Source organism: Sciurus carolinensis, chromosome 1 (assembly GCF_902686445.1).
Source record: "Sciurus carolinensis chromosome 1, mSciCar1.2, whole genome shotgun sequence".
In the NCBI taxonomy this organism is placed as follows: domain Eukaryota; kingdom Metazoa; phylum Chordata; class Mammalia; order Rodentia; family Sciuridae; genus Sciurus; species Sciurus carolinensis.
This window is the reverse complement of record NC_062213.1, coordinates 193,355,947-193,366,892: the sequence shown is the minus strand read 5'-3', so window position 1 is coordinate 193,366,892 and position 10,946 is coordinate 193,355,947. Positions and strand designations below refer to the sequence as shown.

Genomic DNA, 10,946 nt, shown 5'->3' with positions numbered 1-10,946 from the left:
CACACAGCCTCAGCGCTGGTTTCAGACACAGGGTGGTTTACAGGCAACTCTCCCCTCCTGGTTACTCTGCTCCACTCTCCCCACAGTCCCTGGGCTTAGAGGAGCATCCACTGCAGAGCTGGGTTTGAAGGGATCTTCGGGTGAAGCTGGAAGGCACCCAAGAGTTCCAGCCCTTCCCTGGAATACTATACAGCCCTAAGCAATGATGGTTTTAACAGGCCAGGCGAATGCTTGTTCTGCACTGCTAGGTGGGAAAAGGATAGGACACAGCCCTGTACGTACAGCAGGGTTGTAAACATGTGTGCCTAGAAAAATACCCCGAAGGAACCACAAAATATTAACAGTGGTTCTCAGGCTAGGGAGATAAATGGATGACTTTTATTTTTCTTCTTAATTCTTTTACATCTTCCTCATTTTTGACAAGGAGTACATGTGTACTTTTAAGGGAGAACAAAAGTTTTCTTGAAAGGGGGAGGACAGATGTTAGCTATGGACACCAATTTTATTTTCGTTCAAATGTCACCTCCTCCAGGAAGCCTTCCCCCTTTCTCCAGGCAGAGGCGGTGACTTCCTCTCCTGTGTCCAGGGAGGTTTTGCACAACCTCTGCTAAAGATCACTCTTCACCCGAAGGGATAATGATTGCTCTCCATGTCTCCATCTAGGTACTCAATGTGGCAGCCACTAGTCACACGTGGCTAGTGACCCCTGAAATGTGGCTAGTGCAGAGTGAGAGATGCAGAAATTAAAAAGCCCATCAGAATTCAAGTACTTAGAATGAAAAAATATAAAAGAGGTCACTAATTACATGTTGAAATGATGTTTGGGATAACTAGGTTAAATATGTTTGAATTAACTCCACCCGTTCCTCTTACTTTCGAGGGGTGCTGGGGATGGAACCCAGGCACCCAGGGACACAAGGCAGGCGCTGTACCACTGAGCTCCACCCTCAGCGCTCCTGAGCTTTGTTAGTGTGTCTACTCGAAATTTAAGAATTAATACGGACATCATCATATGTCTTTTGGACATATAGTGTTGACCCATGAGCTTCATGAGAGTAGTGTGCGACTCTCCCAGTTAAGGTCCAGAGAGGGAAAGGGTCCTACCTGAGGTCACACAGCAAGCTGGTGGTGGAACTAGAACTTGAGCCGAGTCCATATGAAACCCCTGACCTGGCACTAGCTGTCCGTGTGACTGTACATGTGGTGTGACCTACAACTGGCAGCGGCCCCTGTCAGTCCTGCATCCGGGTAGGGAAGGCACTGGCTGGTTCCCGCCTCGGGGCCTTCGCTTTCAGAACCCGTTCCCCTGGGAACCCTCTTCCCAGGTTTGTTGAAGGAATTCCTCACCATCTGGCTCTCAGCCCTCTTGTGCCCCTCCCCTTCGTCCATCACTGCGCCCTCTGCCCATTTTATTATCTTCCTACTTTTATTATCTTGCTAGCACTTCTCACTCTTGTCATTATCTTGTCATTATATAGGTTCCCCACAGCAGAGCCCTGATGGTCAGTGCACAGCTGGGCGGCCCCGCCTCCCCAGGGCCTGCATGCAAGAGATGCCCCACTAATGTTTGTCAATCAGATTTGATTGAAAGAGACATGGACAAGTCAGGTCACTGAAGCCTCTCTCCAGCTGCACCAAAACCCAACAAAATCTGCTGAGTGTCCTTGGGCAAGTACCTTCCCTCTCTGGGTCCCAGTTTCCCCTTGTGAAGCCAGGAGCACCCACCCCCGCCCCGGCTGCGGCTGCGCTGGGCTGTGGGGCTGGCTTGCAGGATAGGCTGGTTGAATTAGCAGGAACGAGCTGATGGGTGTGAACGCTGCTTTGTAAACTGTTAAAGTGTGATTGCAAATGCGAGGAGCTGTTGTCATTAGACACGAAGCTCCCAGCCGCCTCTTCCTCTGCAGCCAGGGGAGTGGGTCAGATACCCTCTGGGCCTGCAGCCCTGGAGTGTCGCTTCCAGGCACTGCCGGCTGGTCCTGCGGTCTGCAGGGGTGGTAGGAATACTATGTAAATTGGAAGAGATCACAGGAGGGACTGCGCAGGGACAGGCTCCTCGTCCTTCAGGAAACCTCATAAGCAAATGGGTTGGGCAGGAGGGGAGAGGCCCATGTCAGTCACAGCTCGTGGAACCCGAGTCTTGGGAGTGGAGAAGGCCAGGTGCACAGAGACAGCCCAAGCCAGCTGCCAAGGGACCAGGCTGGAAGGGCCTGCTGGATGGCAAATCCCAGGACCCCAAACAGGGAATAAAGCAACGTTTAAGGGAGAAAAGGAGGGACGATAAGGGAGACTTTATAATTACCATGGCTCTACACGCAGCCAGGTAAAGGCCCAGGATCGATGGCTACTTAACTGTAACTTTTGGTGGTTCATGTTCCTCTTGAGGCCTCAGTTTGCTGACCTGTGAAATGGGATGTGGGGAGTTGAGTCCCGGAGCTCTGTGTGCCCACGAAGGGCGCAGGCATCAGCACTGGTCAGCGGAAGGGGTTGAATCCGAGCTCCAACTTCCTGCATGACCTGGTCCTGGGTGTCATCAGCTGACAAGGTCAGCACCCACCTCGAAGGGTTGAAAAGATTAAGGGGACTGGTGGACAAGCAAAGCTCAGCCTCAGGCCTGGTACCAGGTCCTCGACAAATGCTCGTTTTTGCCTTTCTTTCTTTCTTTCTTTCTCTCTCTCTTTCTTTCTTTCTGTCTCTCTCTCTTTCTTTCTTTCTTTCTTTCTGTCTTTCTTTCCTTTTGCAGCACTAGGGGCCTCACCCATGCTAGGCAAGTGCTCACCACTGAGCTGCATCTCAAGCCTGTCTCTGCTGTTCTTATATTGAGTTAAAGAGGGAAGTAGCCACTGGGCTGGAAGGTGTTAACAAGGACTTCAGGGGATAGAAATAAAGCAGAAGAGTTGAATTCACTTGGCACTTAGTAGGTGCTCAATAAATACTTCTGGAGGCCAAAAATTTCTTGGGAAGGGGCCAGGCACCTGGATGAGTTGGGGTTGACATTGATAAGTACCACAATTCAGAGCTGCAGGAGACAGGGTCCTGCCCCAAAGTGGGACAAGCTCAGGGTCCCTCAAACCTTGGATCCCCCAGAAGGCCTGACAAGCAGGAACTGAATATAAAAGCCAGCTCCATCCCAGTGAATCTTGTCCCTGGTGAGGAGTCTGCAGGCTCAAGAGGGGGACTCCCTGTCCTCTGCTCTCCCTGCTCACTCCTGATCACTCCTGCTCCTCTGGGTGGCCTTCCAAGATGACCCCTATTTCAGGTAGAGCCTCAAAGGATGACCCTATTTTCCAAACCAAAGTCTGTGGTGCCATTTTCTTGGTATGGACTGTTGGGCAGGGATTGCTGGGACATTTTGATAATTTGTGTGACAAAGGGGTAGAAGTCTGGGTGGCACAGTTGGGCTTTGACAGACTGTCCCTCCACTGGCACCTCGCACCCAGCCCACGGTGGGAAGCTCCTGGTGGACGCTGGCTTGTTGGGAGTGCGGCTCCTAAGGGCCAGGCCCCCTGCAGCGCGCCCACCACCCGGCCTCAGCGCAGCCTGCTAATGATGACGGTGATGAAGACTGTCAGAGTGGGCCGAGCCCACGGAAATGGAACGAGGGGTCGTGTCCTCCCTGAAGGGACACCGTGCACTAAATCGTGGCTGCCAGGCGGGTCCATTCCACAGCGTGGGGTGGACCGTGCTGGGCTCAGATACCCCCGTGGGCCGCCTCCGCCCTTCGGCGCTCAGGCCGCAATGGGAACAAGATCAACAGAGAAGGAGAAATACAATGTACAGATAGAAGGGTCTGCAGGGAGGGGCTGGTGGGCTCGCTCACAACAAGGCACGGATGGGAGGCCTGGGGTCTGCCTGCCAGAGCCCGCCCCGCCCCTGCCCAGTGAACCCCCCAGGCCCGCTGGTTAGCGCCAAGGCCCACTCTCCCCGTCGGAGGCCCCAGCCCAGCCCCAGCGCCTGGGAAAGCCGCCTGTTTTGTTCCCAGCTCCCCCCACCCCCTCTTTTTTTCTCATTCATTGCAGTTCGGTCCCTTTCGAAGCCGCAGGGACCCGGGTGGCAGGGCCGAGGCGAGGGGGTGGCACTCCCAGCCCTGACAGGTAGGGCCGGCCCCCGCTTTGGGCAGCCCCTTCCCCCGCCCTCCCCCCGGGTCCCCTCTCCCTGCCCCTGTCAGCCGCGCCAGACGCTCTCCGGCTTTGCAGCATTCAATAAAAATTGAGAAACATTTGGGCTGAAATCGCTGCTTTATCTGGAGGAGCCACAGCGCCGGGAGAGACCACTGCTGCGCGGGGGGAACCCGGGGTCCCGCTCACCCCGGCGCGCGGGGTCGCCGCGCCCCCGCGCCCGCGCTGCCCGGGGGTGGCCCTGCGGACTCCGGGGGCCGGGCTCGGGGCGGCGCGCGGCCGGCCGGGGCGCGGGGCGCGCGCAGGGGGCGGCGGCCGAGCCGGGCTCCCCCCGCGCCCGCGGCTCAGGTGGGCCGTGCCCAGCGCTGGCGGAGCCCGGGTCCCCGTTCTGCCCGGGCTGGATGGCTCATTCTGCTGGCTGCGCGGTGGCGGCGGCTGTGTGTGCGCCGCGCCTCGCCGCTCCCCCCGGCCCCCCGAGCCCGGGGCGCGCGCTCCCGCCCGGGCCGCCCGGGCCCCGCGGCGCCGCGGCCCGAGGCGCCGGGAAGCGCAGCCATGGCCCTGCGGAGGCTGGGGGCCGCGCTGCTGCTGCTGCCGCTGCTCGCCGCCGTGGAAGGTGAGCGGCGGGCGCGCGGTGGGGGCGGGGAGGGCCGGCACGGCGGCCCCGGCGCCCACCTCCGCCCGCGGCCCGCAAAGTTTGCCCCGGGGCGGGCGCCGGGCGCAGGTGGCCGCGGGGAGGTGTGTCCGGCCGCGCGGGAGGCGCGGGCCCCGGGGCGCCCGGGGAGCGGCGGGCGCTGATTGACTGTGCCAGGAGGAGGCGAAGGGACCATCTTGCCGCGGCTTTGTAGCCAGCCGGGCGAGCGCCGCCCAGGGCCTGGGGCTGCCCACGCGCGCCCGCCGCCGGCCCCGCAGCCCCTCGCGCCCGCCCGGCCTGGCTCGGCACCGGGTGGAGGGCGCGGGCCGGGGCCGCGGCGCGCAGCCGGGGCTGCAAAGTTTGGCAGGCAGCGGAGGGAGGGAGGCTCCGCGCTGGCCCGGGTGGGGGCCCCGGGTCCGCGCCCCCGGAATGGGGCCCGGCGACCGGAGAGCGGGGAGCGGCGGAGTGCAAGCGAGCGCGCCAGCCCCGAGCCCGTGCCTGCCCATCGCCCGCGGCGTACAATGGGGTCCCCTCCCCGGGAGGACTGCGCGGGGGATGGGTCCGTGGGCATCTCTCCGCCGCGCGGGGTCTCCGGGCACCCCCCGCCGGCCACCGCCCCGCGGGGTGTCGGGGCTCAGCGTGGCGGCAGGAGCCCCGGGAACTCTCCAGCTGCCATCAGGGCTGGACCAGATGCCCGTGCCATGTGTTGGCCTTGGCCAGGGTCGGCTGGCCCTCTCCCCGTGGCCTCTGGTGTTGGTACCACCCGACCCCCAGGGGGGCAGGGGTGGCTGCCGGGCCTCCCCGGCCTGCTGGCTCTGGAGGGAAAGTTGTTAGTGGGGTCTGGGCGTGTCCACCAGGAACGGCCGAGCTCGTAGGGCAGCAATGGATCTGAATAATGGTTCTCATGTGCACTGCGCTTTACAGTTTTCAAGCCGCTTTACAGTTTATGAAGTACTTTGCACTGTACAGAGCGCTCTGTGGTTTACAACGTGCTGCGCTGTTGACAAGGTACTTTAAGCTTTACAAAGTGCCTTCCCACCCGCAATTGTGTTGAATCCTTCAAAGTAAGTCTGCCGGGGAGCCAGCCGGGTATGCCTCGTACTCCTCGTGACCGAATGGAGAAACTGAGGCTCAGAAAAGGGCAGAGTCTCTCCCGAGCTGCTGGGGAAAAAATAGAACCGGATCTGAGGTCTTTGAAGAGGACTCACTTTTGGCTGGGTTTTCTTGTTCCTAGTGGATGACCCCTTCCAGGATTCTGCCCCAGAGGCTGAGGGGTGAGGCATATTGACCCTCTGCTTGGCCACTCAGGTGATGGCCCTTCCCCTCTGCAGTGGAAACCGCCCTGGTCAGACCTGGCATGGAGGTCACAGCCTCTGGGGGTGGCCCGCTGGGGGGCCCCGTGCTATAACTTTACTTTCTCTCAGTAATGAGCACTTTAGTGGCCACAGTCGGGGGGTGGGAGGGTGTCCCTGGATGGCAGCCACGGTTTCTGGCACGGAGGCAGCTGTCCTCTGGCTCCTGGAGGATTTGGTGGCTGCCTGTGGTTTCCCAGAGTGGGGCTGCTAGGCACCGAGGTGCCATGGGCCCTGGGTGTGGAAGGGTAGCCCTGGGGCCCGGCTGCTGGCCGGAGCTCCCTGGAATACGGCTGAGGTACCACTTACTAACTCTGGCTTTGGGGAGATGACTCATGCGCTGGCCCGCTGTACGTTGGGATGTTTACGGTATTATGGGAGCTTGGCATAAATATTGCTATTTAGGTTGCAGTCGGCGGTGCTGGAGGGGAAGAAAATTGGCCTCTCTGGTGTTGGAAGAGGCCTGGGTGTGTTTTTAATTACCGTGGGGTAGATGGAAGGGCCACGTCTGTCCAGCCTTGACCCTGGCAGGGGTGGCTGGAATCTGGTGGGCTGCGGCCTGACTACCCTGGCCCCGGACACAGGGCCAGTTGGTGGCTCAGGCCACGGGAGGGTGAGCAGCCAGGTGAAAGGAGGGCTTCAGTGCACCCCAGAACTTGCTTCGGGCGCTCCCCTCGTGCCCCGGACCCTAAGGAATGTGCTCCACTGGGAGTGAATCCAGAACTGGCCAGATGGATGGGCGCTGGCAGAGGTCAGGGCCCGCTCCTGGTGTGCCGTGGGACCCTTGCCAGCCCCTTCCCTCCTGGAGCCCATTTCCCTTGGGTGTGAAAGGGTCCCACCATGTCTTGGGTCCCCTCCTGTGTGCACATCCGGCTTTCCCTCATCCATCCAACCAGGGCGATCATACTGCCTGTCCGTCTGTCTGATGGAGGGTCTTTAAGGATCAGTCGAGGGCACAGATAGGGAAGAGCCCTCTCTAAGCCCTGGGCATCGCCTTGGTGGAGGGGAAGGTGGGTGGGTGGTGCTGCCCACGGCACATCCTGGGGGCACCTGCCGCCTTCCCTGGAAGCAGCTCGGCCTGGGGGAACAGGACAGAGGCTTGGGGCCGGGGAGGGCAGCCGTGTGGCTCCCAGCACCCGGAGCCATGTGGCCGCCACTCCCTTCCCTTGTCTCTCCGCAGCCTCTCAGTCCAGGGCCGGGCAGCCTGCGCCCCGGCCCTAGGAAATCCCCAGCTCGGGCCTGCGGAATGTGAGGAGCGGGCGTGGGAGTGTTCCAGAGCGTGTGTGTGTGTGTGTGTGTGTGCGCGTGTGTGTGTGTGTCGGGAGGGGATTCCTGGGTTAGGATGTTATGCGTCGTATCTCCCCCAAACCACGGGACCCCTCCAAGAAAAACAGAGCACAGAACATCTGGAGCCGAGGCTGCGAGAGGGACAAGGCACCCAGGGGACACATTCAACAGGAGAAGAGGACAGTGGCAGCCCCGCCACTAGATGGGATCCAGAGGTCGGGGTCTCCTGGGCTTTCATTTGCTCTCAGGCTGGCGGTGCCGGGCCCCCGGCAGGCGGGGAGATGGGCGAGCCCGCGGGAAGGCGGTTGGCAAGATAGAATTGTGAAGCGTGTCCCCAGGGGTGCCGGGGGGCCATCGTGGGTCCCCGGGGCAGCGTGTGGGGTGGGAGAGGGTTGTCTCGGCCTTCAGGGTCCCGCGCTCCGCCCGTGTCCTCAGCTCTCCTTGCAGCGAGCCTTCCTCGCCGCCTGACACGCTAACGGGCTGTGCTCCTCCGAGTTGTGCAGCTGGTTGGGATCCGGGGGCTGAGGAGAATTTTGCCTGAAAAAGGAAACAGCAGGTGGGAAGGCAGGGAACGGAGGGTCAGGGGCTCACCTGGCCATGTCCGAGGGGAGGGGCACTGAGGGCAGCCGCGGAGGCGAGACTGAGCCTGGGTGTGCAGGGCATGTCCAGAAAGGCTGGGATAGAAGGCTGAGAAGTTTGGATTTGTGCTGAGGGCAGTAGGGAGCCATTGAAGGCTCTTGAGCCATCGAGGGACCTGACCGGATCTGTGTTTGAAAAGATCAGTGACTTCCAGCTCAGGGATGTTCAGGTGAGCCAGAGCTGGCCCTGCGTCGCTGCAACAAGATGAACTTGCCTGTTCCTGGCTAGACCGAGTTCCTCGAGGGCGGGGACCCATCTGGCACATTCTCGTGCCCACAGTTGTGGTCCCAGAGCTCTGTTCAAATGCCACCTTCCCAGGGTCCTTCCCACGATGGCCTCATCTTGAACAGACCCAGGTTTGATATTTTCCATCCCACCGGCTCTGGGTGGCTTCGGGGCACCCACTGCCCCCTCAAAGTCAGACACCTGTTGGTTCCTTGTTCCGTGTACACCTGGGCTGCTAGTCTGAACTCCCGGGGAGAAGACCTGCTTGTTGCCATGGTTACCACGTGGCATTGCCAGGGCCTAGAACCGTACCCAGCCCTGCGGGGGCTCAGGCCTAGAACGAGGCCGGGGACACTGCATGAATCGCTGGCGTGTGGAGGGAGGGAAGGAATGTGTGTCCTGTCATGTCGGGCAGCAGGCAGACGATACAGGGACAAGGACAAGAACCACCTGGCCAGAAAAATCAAGGAGGGCTTCCTGGAGGGAGACGCCCAGGTCTTCCAAGCAGGGGTGCAGGAGGGTGTTTGGGGACAGTGAACAGGAGAGCCCAGCTGAGCAGGGGTGCAGATGGGCCAGCAGTGTCCTCAGGCGTGGCCGATGGCAGTGGAGGGCCCGCCCGGCCCCTCCCGCCCCGTCCCTTCCACCCGGCTCAGGGACCTGGTGATCTTCGTGGATGAATTTGGGTGGAGTCCCTTTAATGTTTGTGTCTTCTCCTCACTTCCGAGGAGGGCGCTTTCAGCCAGGAGCCCCGGGCTCAGAGTGACCATCCAGCTGCTGTCCAGTTCAGAAGGCAGCGGTCTGCCCACCCCTTCCTCCGTCAGTGGGATCTCCAGGGTCACCAGCGCCCAGTCCGGTGCTGGGTGGGAGACGGGGTTCTGGGAGTGGCGGGGAGCAGGGGACTGCATGGGGAGGAGAAAGGGGCAGCCTTCGGGGCAGGCGGACCTGGGTTCAAATCCCGGCACCGGGTGCCGTGTGCCCTGAGCCTGGTGCCCTGCTGCCCTGGCCTCCGCCTCCTCAGGTCCCCAGGGACACCCGGGGGGCCGCCAGCCGCTCAGGCACACGGCCATGTCCATGATGTGCCGGTCCCGGTCCCCTTCCTTGGCGCACCCAGGGTGTGTTCTGTGACGGCGGGCTTCTGACCTGGCCCTGGCAGCGTTTGGGTTGTGGGGGTCAAATCGGCCCTCAGCATCTCCCCCAGCCCCACCCCAGCCCCACCCCAGCCTGGGGACGGTGGCCCCACACTGTGAGCCGCCTGCTGCCCCTCTGCTCTGCCTCAGGACCACGCTGGGCACCGCGTAGGTTCTTAGGCCAGGGCGGCTCTCCCGGGGGCCCCTGGCCTGGGGCTCTCTGACCACCCTGAGATCACAGGCAACAGAGGATGCTGAGGTGGGTTTCCGGGCGGGCGTTCCTGGGACCGGAAGATTCTCAACACCATCGCGAGGACCCCAGGCTGCCCCGGGCCCCTGGAGTCCTGAGTGAGCCCCCACTGCCCCCCGCCCTGCTGGGGCCCCTCCCTCCGGCAGTTGTCCTTGGGCCCCTGGCCCCTTCCTCCAGGTGGGTGGGTCTCAGCCCAGGTAGTGAGTGGTCACCTGCCCAGAGCCCGCCTGTGAGTTCAGGCCTGAGACCAGGAGCCCCAGCAGGAGGTGGCGGGCGGCGCTGGCTGGTGGCAGGAGGCTGGGCTGGCCAAGGCGGGGGTCTTGCCCGTGAGGGCGGGTGGGTACGCATCAGGGCAGGTGGGTACACGTGAGGGCGGGCTCCTGGCCTCCCACCCAGGCCCGGCTCGTCCTGTGGCCTGGCTGGCTCTCCTGACTGGGCCGGAGGGTGGGGACGAGGTGGGGACTCTGTGTTCCCAGCACCCTCTCCAGTCCTTCCACGGGCAGTGGCCTGGGGTAAAGCCCAGGACCCCTGGGAGAGGAGGCGGAAGCTCAGGCGGAAACTGGGAAAGACTGAAGTGAAGTGAATCAGTCGGCGCCGCGCCCACCTCCTGCGCCGGGCGTGAAGAGGGCGGCCGTTGGGGGGTGTTTGCAGAGCACCGTCCAGGGTGGGGCGGCCTGGGGCGGCCGTTGGTGGCAGCACCTGGAAGCTTCCTGATTGGGATCAGCCTGATAAGGCCGCCTTGCGAGCAAGCGTTTTAGGGCCTTTTAAAGCAGCTGCCTTCCGGAGAATAGGGGAGGGGACACCTGTCTCCCCAGTGTCCCTGAGTCACCTGGGGGCTCCCCCCAGGCCACAAAAGCCTGAGTCTGGCTAGGTGACCTTTCCTGAGGCCATCTGCTGCCCCACGTCCTCTGAGGGGGAGATGGCCTGCTCTCTGACCTCTCTGGGCCTCAGTTTCTTCATCTGCAAACTGGATACAGGGCATGTTGAAGGCTCACAGTGGGGCCGTAGGCAGATCAGATTGCGTCGTGACTCAGACCTCAGCAGCCCCTGCCCCTCCTCTGAAGTCCTCAGCCCTTTAGTTTGGCCCTGGCCACTTTCACTCAATTTCCCTAAGCAGCAGACCCTGGAGTCAGGCCATCCCTTTCTGTGCATCCTCTGACTTGTGACTTACCCTCTCTGAACCTTGGTCCCCTAGTCTCTAAAATGGGGGTGACGATAGTTTCCAGCCCTCGGGGTGGTTTGGAGGAGCAGATGTGTCAGTCGGAGGAAGACAGGGCTAGGTGCGTGCCTCCGGGCTGGAGCACAAGCACCTAGGGACTG

General features: G+C 61.7%; 1 protein-coding gene across 3 annotated transcripts in view; it reads left to right on the top strand.

The window, feature by feature from the left end:
• Positions 1 to 4,519: 4,519 nt before the first annotated feature.
• Positions 4,520 to 10,946, top strand: part of Ephb2 (EPH receptor B2) — a 148,961-nt gene continuing 142,534 nt past the window's right edge. For all 3 annotated transcript variants that reach the window (XM_047561849.1, XM_047561840.1, XM_047561831.1), the window contains exon 1: positions 4,520 to 4,728. In XM_047561849.1, coding sequence (XP_047417805.1) covers positions 4,668 to 4,728 — 61 coding nt within the window. In that variant the 5' untranslated portion in view covers positions 4,520 to 4,667. The remainder of the gene's footprint in view (positions 4,729 to 10,946) is intronic.